Source organism: Rutilus rutilus (assembly GCF_951802725.1).
Source record: "Rutilus rutilus genome assembly, chromosome: 21".
NCBI classification, from domain to species: domain Eukaryota; kingdom Metazoa; phylum Chordata; class Actinopteri; order Cypriniformes; family Leuciscidae; genus Rutilus; species Rutilus rutilus.
Genome location: NC_140226.1, coordinates 17677246 through 17697652, shown reverse-complemented (window position 1 = coordinate 17697652; position 20407 = coordinate 17677246). Strand labels below are relative to the sequence as shown.

Here is a 20407-nt window from a genome sequence, read left to right as displayed (position 1 = left end):
AAAAAACCTATAAAAAGTGGATGTCAAGCACCACGCTGTCATATGGAAGTAAAAATGGAGGACATTAAAGTAAGTGCTTACGCATTTATTTATAGTGTGATCTGCCGCGGAAGCCAGAGAATTTATGCGCTGGCAATATAAAAAACAAAGACGAGGATGCGAAAAAAGAGAGCAGAGTGTTTAAACATTTATGATACGAGCCCTTGTGTTTTGCTTGTATATAGTACAATATATATATACAGTACAGTATATAGTTCTGACACATCATTGTCCATCCACTGACTACCTTTCGCAACTGTCTTGATAACTTTGGTGTGTCAAATCTTTGAAGTGACTCCCATGAGCACAGAATTGTGACGAATGTTGCTCTAGAACAGAGGTGTCAAACTCACTTTCTGCAGGCCTCTGTCCTGCGGAGTTTAGCTCTAACCCTAATTAAACACACCTGAACCGACTAATCAAGGTTTTTTGGATTACTAGAAACTTCTAGGCAGGTGTTTGAGCTGGTTGAAGCTACACTCACAGTGTAGGACAGTGGGCCCTCTAGAAGTGGTGTTTGACACATGCTTTAGAAATGCATACATAAGTGCTGACTTCACTTCAGTGGCCTTTATGCTTACTTCCGTATGCCATCTTTAGTTCACTACTGTGACCAGTTCACAATAAATGAGCAATAAATCAGCAGCCTAAATGACTGCTTATTATAGTATATACAGTCAATCTGTCTGAGGAGAAGGTGCAAATCTATGCCATGTTTATTTAAAATAAATATCGTTCTAGTTAGTATTAGCCCAGAGGCCGAGATTCTCCTAAAGTTCCTGTGGAAAACTACACTTGAGTTTTTTTTAAAGTTTTTTTTTATTTTTATAATTGCTACAGTTTCGTGCTCAGATTTTTTTTTTTCCTGAAAGAAATTGGGTTTGCAGCCAAAACTTCTCATGAGAACTGCTGTACAGTAAAGCCTTGCTGACCATGAAAGCCAAGAGGTTTTTAAAGGCAGGAAGATAGAGAGTGTGCCTCAAAACGGTTAAAGAAATGTGTTTTCAATAGAGACAAAGGAGTGTGTTTCCAAAGTTGCAGCTTTCTCTAAAAAATGAATTTACATGAAAGACAAAACCACTAAAAATAGTGAAGCGCTCTGCCTTCTTCCAGAGGAGGATTGAGCTCCAGGCAAAATCATGGCTGAGTTTTATAAAACATTGAACCTGTATATTCATGTAGCTTGCAAATTACCATAAGTTTCTCTTTTGTGTATTTTATATGGACACAAAACACATTACCATTCTTGCTTTTTCTCTCTTTTCCTTCACATATGCTACTGGTTAGCACGCTAGGCCTGTCAAAGGCTCGCTGCCAAGGCTGTTACATGTTTCACAGGTTTTTGAGCCAGCTGTGTGTATATGTGTGTGAAACTGAGAAAGTAGGGCATGTTTTAGCCAGAGAGAGCTATGATTGTAAGACCTCTGTTAAAACAGCCTGAACATTTCTGTCAGTGTGAATATTTTAGCATAACTGAAAAAGTTCTTGTGTGTTTGTTTGAGAATGACAAAACATGTATTTGCTAATATTAGCGTAGCAAGCCATATTTGAGTGTTTTTACATTGCATTTGCATCCACTCATGTTCAGTTTTTGTGTTTAAGGTCATGGATGAAACAAATACTCAGATTGCCTGGCCGTCCAAACTGAAGATTGGAGCAAAGTCCAAAAAAGGTATACACACGCACACAGACAGACAGAAGTTATGGCAAAAGTCTCTGCGCTAGTCACACAGCATAAACTTACAATCTGTTCACAAGTAGCTGTGTCTAATATAGAATATTGTTATATTCAGTTGGTATCCTGCTGTCTTTTTTCAGTATCACAATCGTGTTTTGTGTTGTTTGTGTCATTTGTAGCCTGTCCGTTGGTGTTTTGTTTGGAATATCTTACAGCTTTAAAAAGGTAGTTAAGATTTTCGATAGATGCTCAACATTGATTTTCCATCTAGGATAGGACGTTCCCTGATCAAAGATATATTACTGTTAAAATTTTTGGAGTCAGTAAGATTTTTTTTCCCTTTTCACATATCTAGGGTTCTCAGAAGTAGAAGTTGTCATAGTTGGTAAACTTCTATAGCAGTGAACAGGAGACAGCAGCACATATCATTTTTGTATACCCATTTGCTCCGATAGCAAATGAAAAAAACATGATATTTATGACTTTCCAAAAGAGGGAAAATATGAAGAGATTGATTATGGCAGTCAGAAGGGAGAAAGATGTGAAATTTTGCTGTCACTCCCTCAGCCGTTGTATTAGAAACACCCGCGCAGTAGCGTTAATTATTATTATTTAATTTTTTTGTTGTTTTATTCCCAGTTTAATATTAAACAACTTATAGCAAAATAAATGTATATTAAAAAAATTCAAAATGAAATATGACTAGATTTGTGATGTTGATTACTGTGGAAACGCATCATCACAATCTGTGAAAATGGTCCATTAGAATGATTAGAAGGGTCATGTGACACTGAAGACTGGAGTAATGACTGCTGAAAATTCAGCTTTGCCATCACAGGAATAAATTATGCTTTAAAATACATTCAAATAAAAAAGGCATCACAGCATTACTGTTTGTTACTGTATTTTGATCAAATAAATGCAGCCTTGATGAGCTTTCAAAACATTTCCATTTTATATAAAACGTAAATGGTAACTGACATCTGATTGTGTAGCAAAGATTAGGTATAGCAAGTCTGTAAGTTCTCTTCAAACAGTTCAGACCGAAATGTTGGCTTTAAAAAGCCATAGAATGTAATCAGGCCCTTAAGGGTTTTCCTAAGTGATTAATGTGAGCGGATCTGGCAACACTAGGTAAAACCGAATCTAGTGTGGGTGAAGAGTGACATGGAGCTGGATGGATTAGGTCTCTCTAAAGAAGTTAATGTTTTTTGCTACCTTGAATGTTTAAAAGACAGGCCAGTTTGCTGTAATTCTCAAAAGTCTTATTCAAAAGATGACAGGCTCTTAATATGTGCTTTTCCATGTAACTGACGATATATGAATGTACTTTTGTAGCTAATATTTTGTCAAGCTGTTTTTGTGCTTGTCTGCCTGTGTGCACGTTTGCACACATTTTTGTTTATGTGGCTCATTGCCACATGACTAAAAGACTCAAAGAGTGTGTTTTTGGAGGTTAATTTCACCTTGCACTCAGTCATTTTTCTTTTTTCCCCTAAAGAAATGAATAATAATAATAATAACTAGATTAAAAAGTTCGTCGAGACAAACTTTAAGTTGGCTTGAGAAAGCCGGACCAGGAAGTTTGAAGAAGTTTAAATTAGTTTAAAGTTTAAAGTAGTTTAAAGTTTAAAGAAGTTTAAAGTGGGCTGCCATAGACTCCAAGAGCGGAAGAAGAAGAAGAAATATAGACATTTAAAGAGGATTTTAGGCGAAATGGCTGAAAATCATTTAAACAGTAATTTAAAATATGATTTAATGGATTATCACTTTCGACCAATAAGTGGCGCAATTTCAAAATTGATGTGATGTGGTCAGAGTGAAGTGACAATGACACATACAAAGTTTGGTGTCAATATGTCAAGGCATTACAGAGATAAAGCCAGAATAGTAATTTTGGCATCATGCCTCAACTCTGCTGCTGCGGTATACGAAAACGGTTTCGTCTATTGACATGAAATCCATAACTTTTAGTCGGCACAGCCTGGAGATGATACGATTCGATTTTGGTGAAAATTAGACAAACGGTCTAGGAGGATTTTGAAAGAGTGGGTATTTAATGAAAATCAAGATGGCAGACAGGAAGTTCGGCCAAATAAGGTAAACTTGGTATCTATGTTCTTGGCGTGACCCAAGAAATCTATTAAGACCAGTGGTATTTCAATATGCAGATTTATTCAAAAGTTATTTGCCTTTTTGGAAATTTCGTTATAACTTTTGACCACTAGGTGACGCTGGTTCGAAACTTCCCAGGCTCATTCAGAGCATCGTGCTGATGACCCATACCAAGTTTCGTAACAATCCGTTCATGCGTTCTTAAAGTACAGCATTTTAGCACAAAATTCAAAATGGCCGTTGGCCGATATGGTAAAATTGAATATCAGTCAACTCGGCATGTTTCCCTGCCCATTTTATGATTTTTGGACAAACTGTTCAGAAGTTATAAGCAAAAATAGCCATTTTTCATATCTCCGGACCAGTAGGTGGCGTTGCGCCGAAACGCAGCTTGTCAGCTTGTCAGCTTGGTCATGCTTGTGATGACATGTACCAAGTTTAGTCTGAATCCGATAAAGCATTGTGGAGATACTGCCTTACGTCTGTTTTCGCAAGCGATACATAAAATTTGTTCGTGCATTTATTGAAAACGGTTTGACGAATCAACTTGAATTCCATAACCTTTTGTCGGTATGGTCTGGAGATGATCTGGTTCAATTTTCGTGCAATCGAATCGGTCTGAGCCAAAGTTATTAGCATAAACATGAGTGCAACTTTGGACAGTTGGTGGCGCTAGAGGGAATGAGTTGAAGACTCCAAAATTGCTATGCTGATAGTTCAGACTGTCCTTTATCAGTGTGCCAAATTTCATAACTTTCCTGCAAGCGGTTCTATGGGCTGCCATAGACTCTAAGAGTGGAAGAAATGGAATAATAAGAAGAAGAACGGGAACAGATACAATAGGTGCCTCCGCACCTTTGGTGCTTGGCCCCTAAATAATAATAATAATAATAATAAGTTTAAATAGGATTTCAGTAAGTTGGCTCTCTCAAGCCAACTTAATAATCCTGCTCGAAATCATGTACACTCCCATAAGATGAAGACTGTCTTATCAGTATCCTTGTAAATGCTGATTTATTTGACATGGTACAGGTCACCTCATGGGAGCTGCCATGATAAGATCACCAGCAAAAATTGGACACTTTTGCTCGTCTAAATTGATCATAACTGACTTTTAATGAACATTTCTAAAATGATATTGGTAACCGACCGCAAACCTTTACTTTTGCGTTCACGTCGCTAGGCCTAAGCATAAGTCCAAGACATCTGCCACATTGTCTGGTGCCCCCAAAATAAATTTGTGCACCATTTATTTGCTAGAAATCTGTTAAAACAGTTAATTTGTTGTAAATTAAAATAATTAAAATGTGCATATCATTCTGACTTTGTTTCTGACCTTAAAGTACCATATTTCTTCAGAATCAGTCATTTTGGATGTGCCCAAGATCTCTCTTTCTTTTCTTCTCTGCACATTTTCCCTCCTTTGTTTTATTTTTTTTCCTGCTTTCTGTATTTCTGTAAAGTCCCCTATACAGGGGAATATCAAAATAATGGTCACTGTTAGGGTTAACGGTTAGACTCACATGCTAAACAAATTTTACTTTCCCTCAAACTGTTTTCTCATTTTCTCTCTATTTTTTCCTTCTTATATGTTTCGGCCTCTGTAACAGATGTTATCAATCTGAGAGATGTCTGTTCCACTCTGTCCTGAGTCAGTAAAGCACTTTTAAATGAGGCTGTCGGACAAAACAAAATCACTCTCGACTGGAGTGTAGAGAGACCAGACAGTTTGGTTGACAGGAATATATGACTTGGTTGAAGCCATGTCCAGCCACCGTGTCTATGCGTGCTTGTTAATGAATATATAAACTACGATTCATAAGTTACTTTGGGCTCAGTAAGATTTTTGTTTTTGAAAGAAATGAATACATTTATTCAACAAGGACACATTAAATTGATCAAAAGTGACAGTAAAGACTTTTATAATGTTACAAAATATTTCTGTCAAATAAATGTTCTTTAGAAATTTTCGTCAAAGAATCCTTGAAAACTGATCATGGTTGAAACAAAAAATATTCAAGATTCAAAACTGTTTTCAACATTGATAATAATAAGAAATGTTTCTTGAGCAACAAATCAGCATATTAGAATGATTTCTGAAAATTCAGCTTTGCCATCACAGGAATAAATTACATTTTAAGATATACTAAAATGGAAACCAGTTATTTAATTTTCTTTATAATATTCACAATATTACTGTTTTAATATATTTTTGACCAAACATTTTGTATGTATGTATGTATGTATGTGTAGTATGTGTGTATATGTGTTTGTTTATACACATACACCCTTATATTGAGAACTTCAAATGAAAGACAGACATTGGTGTTGATATAATAACCTTGTATATGCACGCATGAACTATTCGATTTTTCACAGACATGCATAGACATTCTCCATTCATAACACATGCCACACATGCAACCCCACACAAACACACACATGCTGGAGTTGATGAAAACCACATGGCAGGAAGAGGATAGTGTGGTGGGCTGGACTAGGAGACCCCTACTGGTGTTACTATAATACCTCCCCCAATAACAGTGCAATTCATATGTGTGTGTGTGTGTGTGTGTGTGTGTGTGTGTGTGTGTGTAAGACAGTGATCCTTCCTGTTTCATCCCCCCTGCTCTTCTAGGTCCAAATCCTGTTTTAGGGGGTGTGAGTAAGTCAGAGAATATGTGTAGAGAAAAACAGAATTCCAAGTTACACTACTAGAGCTATTTTTAGAGAGTAGCAGTAAAGCAGCTATGTATTGTATTTCTCATGATGTGTGTCTTTGTGGAAAACGGAAAGAAAAAAGTGTCTTGAGACCTCTTGAGAAAAACTCTTGAGACCACTGGTTTTGAAACCAGTTATGATTTCATTCATTGTGTAAAATAATAGCTCAAATTGTGTTGTGAAGCACCTTTATTAATGAATGACTTTCTTCTCTTGTCCTGCTTTCTTCCTCTCCTCCTCACAGATCCACATATTAAGGTTAGCGGAAAGAGGGAAGATGTGCGAGAGGCCAAAGAGACAATAATGTCCGTTCTTGACACAAAGGTAAGCACTAAACATATGATTGTCAAGGTATCTGCAGAATTTTTTTTGTCTTTTTGGGTTCACTATAAAAAAAACTTTTTTTTTTTTGTAATTTCCTAGTATAAGGATGTTAATATACGAACATCTTTAAAGCTGCATCAGAGCCCGTCTACGGAGAGCCTACCCACTCCCTATTAAGCTCTATTGTACCGAATTTTGGTTGTAGTACCACCAGAGTTCCACTGGGGGCGATCGCCATGAGTGCAAAATGAATGGGAGTCAATGGGGCTAGACAGCTAAATTCGTCTCTTTCACCCGATTGCCGTTGAGAAATCTCAGATCTGATTGTAGGTTTTGCAAGTTCAACATGGGTTTTAGGTCGAAAGTTGAACGAACGAGTACTTATGTCCTTTTGATTTCTTACAGGTTGAGTTGTTGTTGCCCATAACACGCTAGCATTCTGCTAATGAACGCTGATTGGTCAGTGAAGGACTGATTACGACCAGAGATACCGCTTGATGGCATCGTGTCATCCGCAGCGGGACCAGAAACAAACAAAACAAAAACTCTTCTAGCACGTGTGTTTACCTGTGTCAGCTGTGTTGTCGATGCCTCGAGTGAAAAGAAAGTGCAGAGCGCGAACGCACCAGAGTGAGTGAAGGATTGCCGTTAAGCAGTATCTCTGGTCGTACATGTGTATGATGTCATTCACACTTTAAAACACTTTTTAAAGCAAATAAGTGACTAAAAAAAATCTAACACCCAGCAATGTGTAATTTATTTGCATCTCCTTTTGAATACAACATTCAAATTACTAGACAAAAAATTATATCCTGAGAAAAGTGGATTTTTATTGGTATAGCGCCATAGACCTCCATTCATTCTGCACTCGTCCTGTGAGCGCCCTCATATGGAATCAGAGTGGAACTGCAACCAGTTCAGAAGCCGGAAGTGTACTGAGAGTGAAACTTCTCGCCATATTAGACATTCTCTGGCTGCATTCAGTAACTTCGGGATTTCTTCGCTGTATTCTCGCTTTTTGCTCGCAGGTTTCTCTCTAGAGCTCCCCCCACAGCTTCGGAATAGATATTTGACAACACTGTTGTAAAAACTCGTTGGTGATTCTCAGACACCAGAGGCTAGTAGATCAACGACATCAAAGCAGATGGGACATTCTTTAAAACGTCTTCTTCATTCGGGTTATATATATATGACAATAATGCAATAATGACAGCATTTTAGCAGATTTCTTTTGGCCGTAAAGCAATTGTTTACATCGCGAGACCTGATATCACGCGATACTTCCTGACGCGGCGGCCGGCGGCCCGCCGGCTCAAAGTTGCAAGTGCGCATTTTCAGCTCAGGGGCACAAGGGGGGTGCGAAACGACCACCATTCAACCCGAAATAAGTAATATAACCATTCCAATGACTCCGAAGCTGTTCAGTTAAGGTAAAAAAGTTACTTCTTAGTTCACCTTTAAAGGCTAAATTGCATAAGACCGCATTGAGACTTGTTTTTTTCTAGTTTTCAGCATAAATATTTCTTGTTTTAAGAATAAAAATCTGGCAAAATATGTAGCAAAACTGCTATGAAATGTTACACCAATCAGAAGATACAGTAATATTTACAATTTAAAGTAACGTTTTTTTTATATAAATAAATTATTTTAAAATGAAATTTATTCCTGTGATGGCAAAGCTGAATTTTCAGAATCATTACTCCAGTGTCACATGATCCTTCAGAAATCATTCTAATATGGTGACTTGGTGCTCAAAAACATTTCTTATCATCATCATCATCATCATCAATGATGAAAACAGTTGTGCTGCTTAATATGTTTGTGTGATATTTTTTTTTTTTTTTTTTTTTTTTCAGGATTTGTTAATGAATAGAAAGTTGATCAATTTAAAGACTTCTGGCTGAATAAAAATATGCATTTCTTGTGAATTTCTAACATTTAAAAATGTTTTAGAAAACCGTTTGAACGTCAGTGTATCTGAATGCGGTCTACAAAGAGTTATGAACAGGGTTAAATGATTTTAGTTCAGCTATGAAAGGTTTCCATGAATGCTGTGTTACGACCTTTGACACCCACAGAGTAACCGTGTGACTCTGAAGATGGACGTATCACACACTGAACACTCGCATGTTATTGGGAAAGGAGGGAATAACATCAAACGAGTTATGGAAGAGACGGGCTGTCACATACACTTTCCAGACTCCAACAGGCACAGCCAGGGGGAGAAGAGCAACCAGGTACAGACACACACACACACACACCAACCCAACCAAGACCAGCAACAAGTCATACATTTTTTTTCATACCCATTTTCAGGATCTTCATTTTTATTTTAGTAAAAGCTCACTGTGGTGCACTGGTGCTTGTGTTGTTTCAAACCTACTACAGCAGAGGGAAGATTTCCAGTAAATAATTACTGACATTTTGGTCTTTTACTTACAAAAATATTAAATGGAGGGTGAGTACATTATGGGAATATGTTTAGTTCTTTGTGCTAATTTAGCAAACACACAGCAAATCTCTTCCATGCAGCCAACTTTTACTCTCCAGCAGTGGCTGAACTCTAGCTGAATCATTTTATTGGCTGAGGGACACAGGGCAGTTTGTATTGGCCGGAGGATGAGAACGGTTTGGAGTAAGATGGATCTGATTGGCTGTTGGATGGCTCTCAGGTTTAAATAGACTGCTGAGTGGTCTGACGAGGCGTGCAGACAGTTTGGAATGTTAGTAGCGTATACAAGCGCACGCATGCACAAACACCGACTTCAGAGCCAAACCAGATGGACTCTCTGAACTGGGCTGAATCACCTTGTTCCAAACCGGGATTAATTCTCACAGGCCTTGATTAAACGTGTGGTCGTCGGGATGAAATGATGGGTGGAAAAAAAAAAATCCCAGCAGGATGTTTAATTAAGGTTTTTTAGACTGGCAGACTGCCACACACATACTCCTATTTAATGTTTCGATTGGTAATAAATCAGGTGTCTGGACGTGACATTGCGTCCTATTTCAAAAAAAATTCTTACAGGATGAGAGAAAGGATTAAACAGCTGCACATATTATGAAAAATAAAATCATGAAGAACAATCGTCTCTTTGTCCCCTTCTTTTTCTGTCAGGTGTCGATTGCGGGACAGCTGACTGGTGTTGAGGCAGCGCGAGTTAAAATACGGGTGAGACTCTGTTTATGAGCTTGCTTTCTTCTTTTATTTCATGGCCACTTGTCACTATGTGCAGGCCAGGGGTTTTAAAACTTTTTGACGCCACTGAACCTCATATATGATGAAGGCCCATTCATAATGTAGCAAGGATTACATTATTTAATATTTACTTGCAAATATTCACAATTAAGTTGACGTATCTTTTTTTTCTACCCACTATTAGATGTATAAACCTGAAGAGAAACCCTTTCGCTTTAAATTAAATAAAATGTATTTTTAAGTGCTTACAACAGGACTTTTGCAGAGAATTTTGCCTTAAAGCCCATATTTTCTCAAACCCATTTCAATATATTACTACATTAATATGTTAAGCTACTTGATTAATAACTTTTAACACATTAGCCTGGACAGCCCTAAATACACTGTTTATCCTTTCTAATTTTCTGCTCTAACGCCCCCTTGTGGCCCCGTTTGAAAGGCCAATCAGTGATTAGGGGCTTTATGTGCTGCACCCTAGTGGTTAAAAATGTCATAACTTCTTGATGTGTGTTGTCTTCAACCCGTCTGTTGTTTTCTACTCAAAAGCATCACTCTTCCCCCTGCTCTCTGTAGGAGCTGTTGCCCTTGATGCTGATGTTTGAATGCAGTGGGGTGGTGCAGCATGTGGACTGTAGCTCTCCCGTAGTTCAGCATATCTCCCACACTTACAATGTCTCCATCTCCTTCAAAGCACCCTCCCGTCTCTATGGCAACACTGCCATCGTCCGTGGCAACCAGAACAATTCCAGTGGTGTTAAGGTGAGGCATGAAGTGATAGATATACAAATGAATGCTGCAATTGAAAGATATTTAATTATTTTATCATTTTATTTAATCTATTTTATTATAATCAATTAATTATAATAAAATAGAATAAATAAAATGATAAAATAATAAAAACTCTTTCATAAAATCTCTTATATAAAAACAAGGATGAAAATATTAACTTTATACATACAATATTGTTCAAAGGTTTGTGGTTAGTATTTTTTTTTTTTTTTTTTTTTTTTTTATGTTTTTGGATGAAGTTTCTTATGTTCACCAAGGCTATGTTTATTTCATCCAAAAAAAAAAAAAACACTAATAATGTGGAATATTACTACAATGTAAAATTACTATTTTTTATTTGAATATATATTTTATTCCTGTGTCAAGAAAGCTGAGTTTTCACCATCGTTACTCCAGTCTTCAGTGTTTTGTGATCCTTCAGAAATCATTCTAATATGTTGATTTGATGCTAAAGACACATTTATTATTATTATCAATGTTGAAAACAGTTGTGCTGCTTAACATATTTGTGGAAACTGATGCATATTTTTTGAGGATTCTTTGAAGAATAAATAACTTGTAAAAATGTTGAAGTAAAGTATAGAAAGTTTGATCAGTTTAATGCATTCTTGCTGACTTAAAGTATTAATTTCTTTAAAATAAAAAAATCTTAGTGATAATGATAGTATTAAAACCATTTCAAATTAACTAAAATAAATGGTAAAGGTGGGTAAAAACAAGTTTTAACATGATGACCTTCATATATCAAAAAATAAAATGGTAAAATCTGAATTTATTAGTGAAAGTCAACCCCTAAAAGTGCACAAAACCAATCTAAACCTCCTACTGAAGTGGCATTCATTAGCAGATATGAAATGAGCGAGCTCTTGAATAGGAGAAGGAATGAAACTAGGTCATTTCATGAAATGGAGAGATTTAGTTCTCGAGTAGTGCTGCCAGAAATTAAACTGAAAACAGCAGCCTCCACCACAGAATATAAGACATTACAAGAGATGGGCGACGGTTTTATTAGTGTGTGTATGTGTAAGCTTATATGCTGGCATCCCTGTGTGTGTTTGTGTTACTGCAGATCTATATCAAGTGTGTGCTGCTAACATGTTTGTGTGTTTCAGCGCGGTACGGCTTTGTTATTGGAGCACCTCGCTGGGTCTTTGTCCGGCTCAGTGCTGGTCAGCACACAACTGGACATTGCGCCCCAGCACCACCACTTCCTTTTGGGCCGCAACGGAGCCAACGTCAAGCACATTTCCCAGCGCACTGGAGCCAATATTCACTTTCCCGAGCTCAACACTCACAACACGCACACTAGCCGCTCTGCTGTCTACATACAGGGCAGCATTGATGGCGTATGTGCGGCTAGACAGCAGCTAATGGTATGGCAACAGTTTATCTGTCTTTTTTCTATTCTGTCTTATGCTCTTTAATTTAATATCTCCCTCCATATTTGAGGCCAGTCTGCGCAACAGAACACATGTTCTGTTGAAAGAGATGACATTGAGAGAGATGTTTGGATGAGAGTCTGTAAGTACTGACAGATGATGAGACTCATGCCGGGCTGGATGAAGACTTCGAGGCTTTAGCAACGTGCCCGACCAGAGGGATTTCAAAACTCTTGCCAGATTTTTTCCTCTCTGCTCCTTTTTTCTTTTTTCTTTTCAAAACAGGAAATGCAGATTTAGCCACGCTGCCATTTCAAACTATAATCTAATCTTTGAGGTCTAATTATAAGACATGTCTCCACTGACTAATAGATTTTGAAAATATGTAGTTTTGCACATGTCTTATAATGTGCTAAAATAACATTGCTCAACTAGTTCTTCAAGCAATCCACTTTGCTTGAAGAACTAGTTGAGCAATGTTATTTTAGTATGATTTATATACTATGAATGAGCTTTTATTTAGATAATTTTAGAAATGTTATGTGCTTGTCATTTTTAGGAATTTTGTAATATATTTCTATTTATCTTAAATGTATTTTTATTTAAGTTTTTGTAATTTTAGTACTTCAAATTGACCTTATTTTATTTCTGTTAGTTGACAAGACAACAGTTCTAATTTCCTTTTAAATTTAAAGCTGCAGTCCGTAACTTTTTAGGGAAGTACACCACGGGAAATTCAAGCATGTCTTTGCGTCATTACATCACATCTGTACACATAAAGAAGGTGTCCCGGCAAGTAGGCTATATTGCGTGTGAGGATGTTGAAGGTGGAGGTGTATAGCCTTTTCTCACAGCACTTGATATAATTAAACTTATCAATTTGATGGCGGATCCAGAAAGGTTCAAACGACAATCAGCAGTGACAACTGGAGATTCACCCGTTGTAAAATGCAAAAGACTTCAGAGTGAAATTAGACTGCACAGAAATGGAAACTGAACTACAGGTAGTCCTAATACACATTAAATGTAGTCACGCAATGCTGATGTTGTTAACATTAACAATTTGAGAACAAAGTATAATTTGCAAGGTTTGACGTGATACGATAAGCGATCGTTATTTAATCAGCACGATTTACTGCAATGCTTTTTTTCCCTTAGTTGGTCAGAACAAAAGTGGATGTTACTTGTTCAGATGACATTTTCCGGTGAAAATTCTTATTTTGGTCATACCTCCAAAAAGTAGAATCTGTGATTCCGAATGACAGTACCCACACCGGCGCGGTGACTGACAGCCGCACATTCTCCTCAAAACATTGGAATCATCTGCGCTTTGCCGTGCCGAGGCACAACCCACGTAATGTTGATAATTCAACAAATAACTGCAATTGCAGATTTCAAACAGAGATGGCGACAAAGAGGAAAAACTACGGACTGCAGCTTTAAGTTTTAATATCTATATTTTATTTGATTTCAGACACATTTCAGTTAACAAAAAAATATTTTTACTGGTTTTAGTTGTAGTTTTATGTAACAATAGCAACACTGGTAATACATCTTAAAGGAAAGGTCCGGTTTCAAAAGTTAAACTTAAAAAAAATAAAAATAATTCCACTTGTCTCTCTTGGATACAGTGAGGTACTTATGATGGAAGTGAATGGGGGCCAATCATAAACGTTAAAATACTCACTGCTTAATAGTACAGCCACAAGATGTGAACAATATGAATATTAACATGATTTTACTGTGATAAAATCACTTACATCATTTCTGTGTAAAGTTATATCCACTTTTTATATTCACTTCTATTGTACGTGCCTTTATAAACTGAACTATTGAAAAATATATGAGGTAAAATAATAATTATAAATAAATACATTATATTAATTATAAATGTAATAAATGTAGATTAAGTTTAACCCACTACATTCATTTAAGGAAACCCATTATATAATTAGGCTGAATAAGTTGATAAGATAAAAGTTTGTAATTTTTCTGAATTTAATTGTATGCGTGTTTGAATGCATGTATATTTTAGGGTTGTCTGCCGTTGGTGCTGCTGTTTGACATTAAGGAGGAGATGGAGGTGGCATCTCAGGTCGTCACTACACTTATGGAGCAGCTAGACGTCTTCATCAGTATTAAACCGAAACCGAAACAACCCAGCAAGGTAACAAAAGCCCAGCTCTTTTGTGTATATGTGGTACATTTAGACTCTGTCACTGACTATACGTTTTCCTCACAGTCTGTGATAGTGAAGAGCGTGGAAAGGAATGCTGGGAGTATGTATGAGGTGCGCAAGATCCTGTTGGGGCTGGAGTCCAGCAGTGTGCCCTCTTCTTTCAATCATGTCACTGTTAACGGACATGCTCCAGCCTCCCCTCCCCTGATTGGCTCCATTGGACTGGACACACTAGCTTCAGCTGAACTGAGGCTAAGAACTCTGGGTAATGTAGTTAGTGTGTGTGTGTGTGTGTGTGTATATATATATATATATATATATATATATATATATATATATATATATATATATATATATATATATATATATATATAATGACTTAACCACAGTGTAAGGTACATTTATGATCTAAAAGTAATTCCTTGACTGTGTATTCTAAGCAAGGCCTGTTTGTATTAATACAACATACACAGTCCTGCTTTAGCTATGCAGTCACTATAATTACTACTGTCTGTGTTCACAGATTACAACGTACGCTGCCAAACAGCTCCATAATTAGCTACAGCTGTGTGTATGTGTGTGTTTGTGTTTGCCTGTGTTCCACATTCACTCACACACTATCTGTGTGACTTAAAACAGTCCCCTCTGTTGTTCTCAAGACTCGGACTTAGTTGTGCATGTTTAGAGTACAGTTACATTTAGGATCAGTATGATAATAGTAATTAAGTTAACAATCATGCTGGTAACAATAGCTTTGTTTCAAAACCTAGCAAGCTGTCTACCGTGATAACTTTTATACCATGGGTGGTTAAACTATGTTGTCTTGTAAGTTATCTCTTTTGACCAAATCAAGGCAGCATCACATGTGTCATTTATGGATAAGACAATGCCAGAATATATATTACAACAAAAATAATCAAAGATTATTTAACAAGTCAAATGGGTTGTGGTAAATGTTGAAAATAATGCAAAAAAATATATATATAAAAAAATTGTATTATTATTTTTTTTTTAAAGAATATAATTAATTAATTTATAATAAATAAAGAATATATTTATTTGTTTGTTTGTTTTATAATTTAAAATGTACTATTTCACCCAACATTTGTTTTTTGTGCTCATTTGAGTATCAAGTATTATTAGCTTAGCAACATGCTAATGTTTTAAGATTGTTTATAAAATCAGTAATAAAATCTGATACAGTGGTATTGTGATTTTAGATTCTTTAGCTAAATCATGCTAAAACGCTGTTTTTCAGGCAGGTCCAACTAGTATGCTAATGATCTATTGTTGTCTCTTGAAATTGCTTGTGCTGTCCCTCAGTTGAAAGTTGAATTGGAGCGAAATAAATACATTTAATAATAATGAAAATGTACACGTTATGCGCAAAAAAGAATTGTGATTGCCAATACTTTTGATATTTACGTTTCACTCTTTCTTCTGTCTCTATTTCTTCAGCTGGTATTCTAAGGTCTGTCAGCCCCATTTCTAATGGTTCCCCAAACTCAAACTGTGTTCTTAATGGACACGGCTCTATGTTGAGCATTCAGAAAGGAGCGGTGAACAACACGCAACACATTCATACATCTGCTCACACACATTCACATGCTCCGGGTCACACTGCTTCACTATGGGCCAGTGCGCTTAGTTCAACAACTAACACATCAGGTGAGTGCAGGCTCTTGTAAACCTCATATATTATTTATGATTATTATATAACCCTCTCTCTCTGTCCCTTGCTCAGGGTTTTCCACAGACCTGATGTTGCAGTCAGTGTCTCAGACGACTCTCAGTGGTCTTCTGCTCTCTGGGGTCCAGAGTCAAGCACACGCTCACACACCGTCCCCTCCACCTGGACTCGCACCAATACACAAACCAGCCAGTGCAGAACATCTCAACGGACATGTGAGGAACTTCTCTTTATTAAAGTTACTATGTGTGCATCTGTTTTGTTTTAAACTCACTATGGTTCCTGTGTATGTTTTTGCTGGATGCTTTATGTTGCAGCTCGCAAATTCTGTGTATAGCCGAATCTCCTCTGTATCACTGAACCCTGCGCACTGTGACACGGCCCAGGAAGTCATTGGACACACCCAATCAGAATCCATTTCCAATAAATCTACAGATGAAGGTACAGAACACTATCTATCTGTGTCTATCTATCTATCTATCTATCTATCTATCTATCTATCTATCTATATGTCTATCTATGTGTCTATCTATCTATCTATATGTCTGTCTATCTATCTATCTATATGTCTGTCTATCTATCTATCTATATGCTATCTATCTATCTATCTGTCTATCTATGTGTCTGTCTATGTGTCTGTCTATGTGTCTGTCTATCTATGTGTCTGTCTGTCTGTCTGTCTGTCTATCTATCTATCTGTCTATCTATCTGTCTATCTATATGTCTATCTATCTATCTATATGCTATCTATCTGTCTATCTATCTATCTATCTATCTATCTATCTATCTATCTATATGTCTGTCTATCTATGTGTCTATCTATCTATCTATATGTCTGTCTATCTATCGATCTATCTATATGCTATCTATCTATCTCTATCTATATGTCTATCTATCTATCTATCTATCTGTCTATCTATATGTCTGTCTGTCTGTATCTATCTATCTATCTATCTATCTATCTATCTATCTATCTATCTATCTATATGTCTATCTATCTATCTATCTGTCTATCTGTCTGTCTGTCTGTCTGTCTAGCATTTTTTGGACCCTCGGTTCACTGTGTACAGTATTGATTCATTAGAATATTCACTATTTGTGTGTGTATGTACTGTGTTTATATCAGGCTCAGATACATTTGTTGAAGTGGGCATGCCCAGAAGTCCATCTCACTCAGCCAATGGGAGTGAACTGAAGCAGATGCTGGCCTCGGTGTCGTCAGGGAAGCGGCATACGTTGGAACTTCTGCAGAGAACCAAGAACTCACATTAGTATGTTCAGTCATAAAATGACCTTGCATTATGATGACAAATCTGTTTATATAAAAAGTTTATTGAACAAGGTTAAACTGCAGCTATGAAGTGCAGCTTACATTTTGTTTGCATGTGCAGTGTTGAGTGTGTGTTGGCCGATTCTGATTGTGAGAATCCAGTGGCTGATAAAAGGGCACCAGGAAGTGAGAGAGCTGCAGAAAGACGACTTGGACCACATATGCAGGTTTATATATATACACACACAATATACTCATATACAAGTGTACAAAAAATGCACACGGTCCTTGTGTTTGAATGTTTTTCAGGCTTATGACTATGAGAAAAAGAAGCTACTGGCCACTAAAGGTGAGCAAAGACTTGATCTCTTAATTTAACATCTAAATGTGAAAATGTACATAAATAACATCTGAATATGAGATCACTGGTTAGGTTGTTGATAAACAGTTGTGTTGTTTTGTATAGCCATGCTGAAGAAGCCTGTTGTGACAGAGGTTCGAACACCCACAGATACCTGGAGTGGATTGGGCTTCTCTAAATCAATGCCAGCGGAGGGCATGAAAGAGCTGCGCAGGGCACACCATGTGCCATATAAACCCAGCATGAGCACAACATATGAGGTACAAACTCACCGGTGCACAGTCACATGCAGCCGCAATTCAGTTCAGCTTAAATGAAGCTACATCTAAAGGTTTTTGATAATGATCTCTTTAAGTTACTTTTTTGTGTGTTTTCCAGGACCCTCATCTCTCTGTGTCACATTCTGGGAGCCAGGAGGGTTTAGGGAATGACACCAAATCCGATAATTGGGGGGATTTGAATGGGAATGTTAACGTCAATGGGAACGGACTTTCAGGAAATTCAGAATTTTCCCCTGCTGTCAGCAGCCCAAAGAGAATCAAGAACAAATCTCGTAAGACTAAAGATTTTGTACTCATTGAACTTTCTTCTAAACTTTACTGCCTACTCACTAGTCCTACTGTCCTACTGTCCTCTTTATCTGTGTGTTTGGGTCAGTAGGTGAGCAGTATCTCAGCAGCAGTAATTATATGGACAGTATCTCTATGTCTGGCAGTAATGGCTGCTCTCTCAGCTCCTCTCTCAAAGGAACAGATCTCCCAGAGCTCTTCAGCACACTCGGCCTCGGAAAATACACAGACATCTTCCAACAGCAGGAGGTCATTTTAGATTTGCATGTACAAAAGGAAATACCAATGTTTGCAATGCAAAATATATATATATACTCAAATATTTATATTAATATGGTTTAGTAAAAACATATATTTAAATGTAACTTATACTTTGTGTTTATTTAATGAAAGTTGCCTTGATTATTTGTCTTTACTTCTTCCATTAAACATTTTTAACCTAATTGGAAATAAAAGTTCTCCTTGCACGCGCAAAAATAATGAACAAATGTGGATTAGTGGATATAGTCTCTGCCTTTTGTAAATGCACATTTATACGTGTATGTCTCTGTGTTGTTGTCTGATAGATTGATCTGCAAACATTTGTTACATTGACGGATCCAGACCTGAAGGAACTGGGTATCACAACATTTGGTGCTCGCAGGAAAATGATACTGGCGATCTCAGGTCAGTCAACGTTGTGTTTGTGTCTAAGCTACAGATCAAAAGGGGAAAACATTATTAACCTTATTAAAGCTACTCAACATGGTGTAATAAATGATCTGTGGGATATTTTGAGCTGAATCTTCACAGACACAATCTGGGGACACTTGAGACTTATATTTACCTATATTATCTTGTGAAAAGGGGCATAATAGGTCCCCTTAAAAAAGAAAGTCTATCATTTACATCTTGGTGTGATGTGTGTTAGTGACTGCTAGTGTAGCTACCTAATGTGTTTCGTTTGTGTTTACTTGATGTGTTACTGATCATATTTGAATGTCTCCTCAGATCTGAATAAGAGCAGGAGAAAGCTTTTTGACATGCCCAACATTCGCTCCTCCTTCTTAGAAGGCGGGGCAAGCGGTCGTCTGTCCCGCCAATTCCACTCAGACATGGCAAGTGTCAGTGGTCGCTGGTGATCTCTTACCTGAAGGATTCTGGACCACAAACCACTTCATACTGGACTCTGCTTGATATAGAAAGCCAAAAAAGTGATGCAGATTCTTGCAGATCTAAAAAAAAAATGTGTTGGGATGCTATTAAGGCTGATTTTTTTCTATGCCTAAAAATATATGAAGGGAATTTATTCAATGTTGTTAAGAGAATGTTCCTTCTTGCATTTATCCTGGGAGAACAGGCAGAGCACAGAGTTTAAAACTAACCATGCTGTCAGCAAGAGCGCTTCGGTATTGGTGTCTAGCACTTTAATCTGTAAACTCTGCTGTTTTTGCCGGTAGGTCTGTCTTTTGTAACGTCGGACTGTCCAGTGTCAAAGCCAAACACGTGCACTTATTTAGCAGGTAATTCCAGATCACACACAAAAACATCATCACAACCAGCTGATGCTTATATTGTTTACCAGACTGTTATATTCATGTTCAGTGTTTAATTATACATTGGTCATTGTGGTGGTATTGTTGTATTTTAATACATTTTATTTTATAGTTTGATTATGTTTTCATATTTTATGTTAATCTTTTTAAAAGGCATTATCAGTTTACTTTTTTTATTTTGACTGTTTATTGTTTAGTCTGAAGTCTGATTAATCAGAATGCCTCATAGTCATCTCAAACAGATGTCAGTCATTACTTTGGTGTAAATGAAGTCTCTGGTTTTCTGTAGAATAGCAGAATGCCATAAAATTCCGGTGATTTGTTTTGTAATATCGGTTTAATCATTTTTTGCATGTACTTGTTGCACAAACATCAAATTTAAGCTGCATTAGGTACTTGTCAAGTTGTTTTCACGTATAACGGAATTAGTTTCCTTTGTATGCGCAAAACATATGTGTATCTGGCAGGTGTTTTGTCAGGTTTGTGTGTGTGTGTGTGTGCGTGCATGTGCTTGTCCTTTAGCTCAAAGCCATAAATAAAACTCACTGTTACTGGGTTA

General features: G+C 37.0%; 1 protein-coding gene across 2 annotated transcripts in view; it reads left to right on the top strand.

The window, feature by feature from the left end:
* bicc1a (BicC family RNA binding protein 1a) overlaps positions 1-20407 on the top strand; it is a 33707-nt gene extending 13300 nt beyond the window's left edge. Inside the window, exons 3-21 of one of the 2 annotated variants that reach the window (XM_084392881.1) lie at positions 1642-1711; positions 6798-6877; positions 8956-9114; positions 9996-10049; positions 10650-10835; positions 11978-12238; positions 14280-14411; positions 14487-14688; positions 15882-16091; positions 16168-16328; positions 16431-16554; positions 17240-17384; positions 17505-17610; positions 17693-17732; positions 17850-18004; positions 18123-18297; positions 18405-18562; positions 18880-18979; positions 19304-20407. In XM_084392881.1, the coding sequence (XP_084249007.1) occupies positions 1642-1711; positions 6798-6877; positions 8956-9114; positions 9996-10049; positions 10650-10835; positions 11978-12238; positions 14280-14411; positions 14487-14688; positions 15882-16091; positions 16168-16328; positions 16431-16554; positions 17240-17384; positions 17505-17610; positions 17693-17732; positions 17850-18004; positions 18123-18297; positions 18405-18562; positions 18880-18979; positions 19304-19434 (2649 nt within the window). In that variant the 3' untranslated portion in view covers positions 19435-20407. Of the gene's footprint in view, positions 1-1641; positions 1712-6797; positions 6878-8955; positions 9115-9995; positions 10050-10649; positions 10836-11977; positions 12239-14279; positions 14412-14486; positions 14689-15881; positions 16092-16167; positions 16329-16430; positions 16555-17239; positions 17385-17504; positions 17611-17692; positions 17733-17849; positions 18005-18122; positions 18298-18401; positions 18563-18879; positions 18980-19303 lie in introns of both variants that reach the window. The other variant, XM_084392880.1, reaches the window with a different exon arrangement.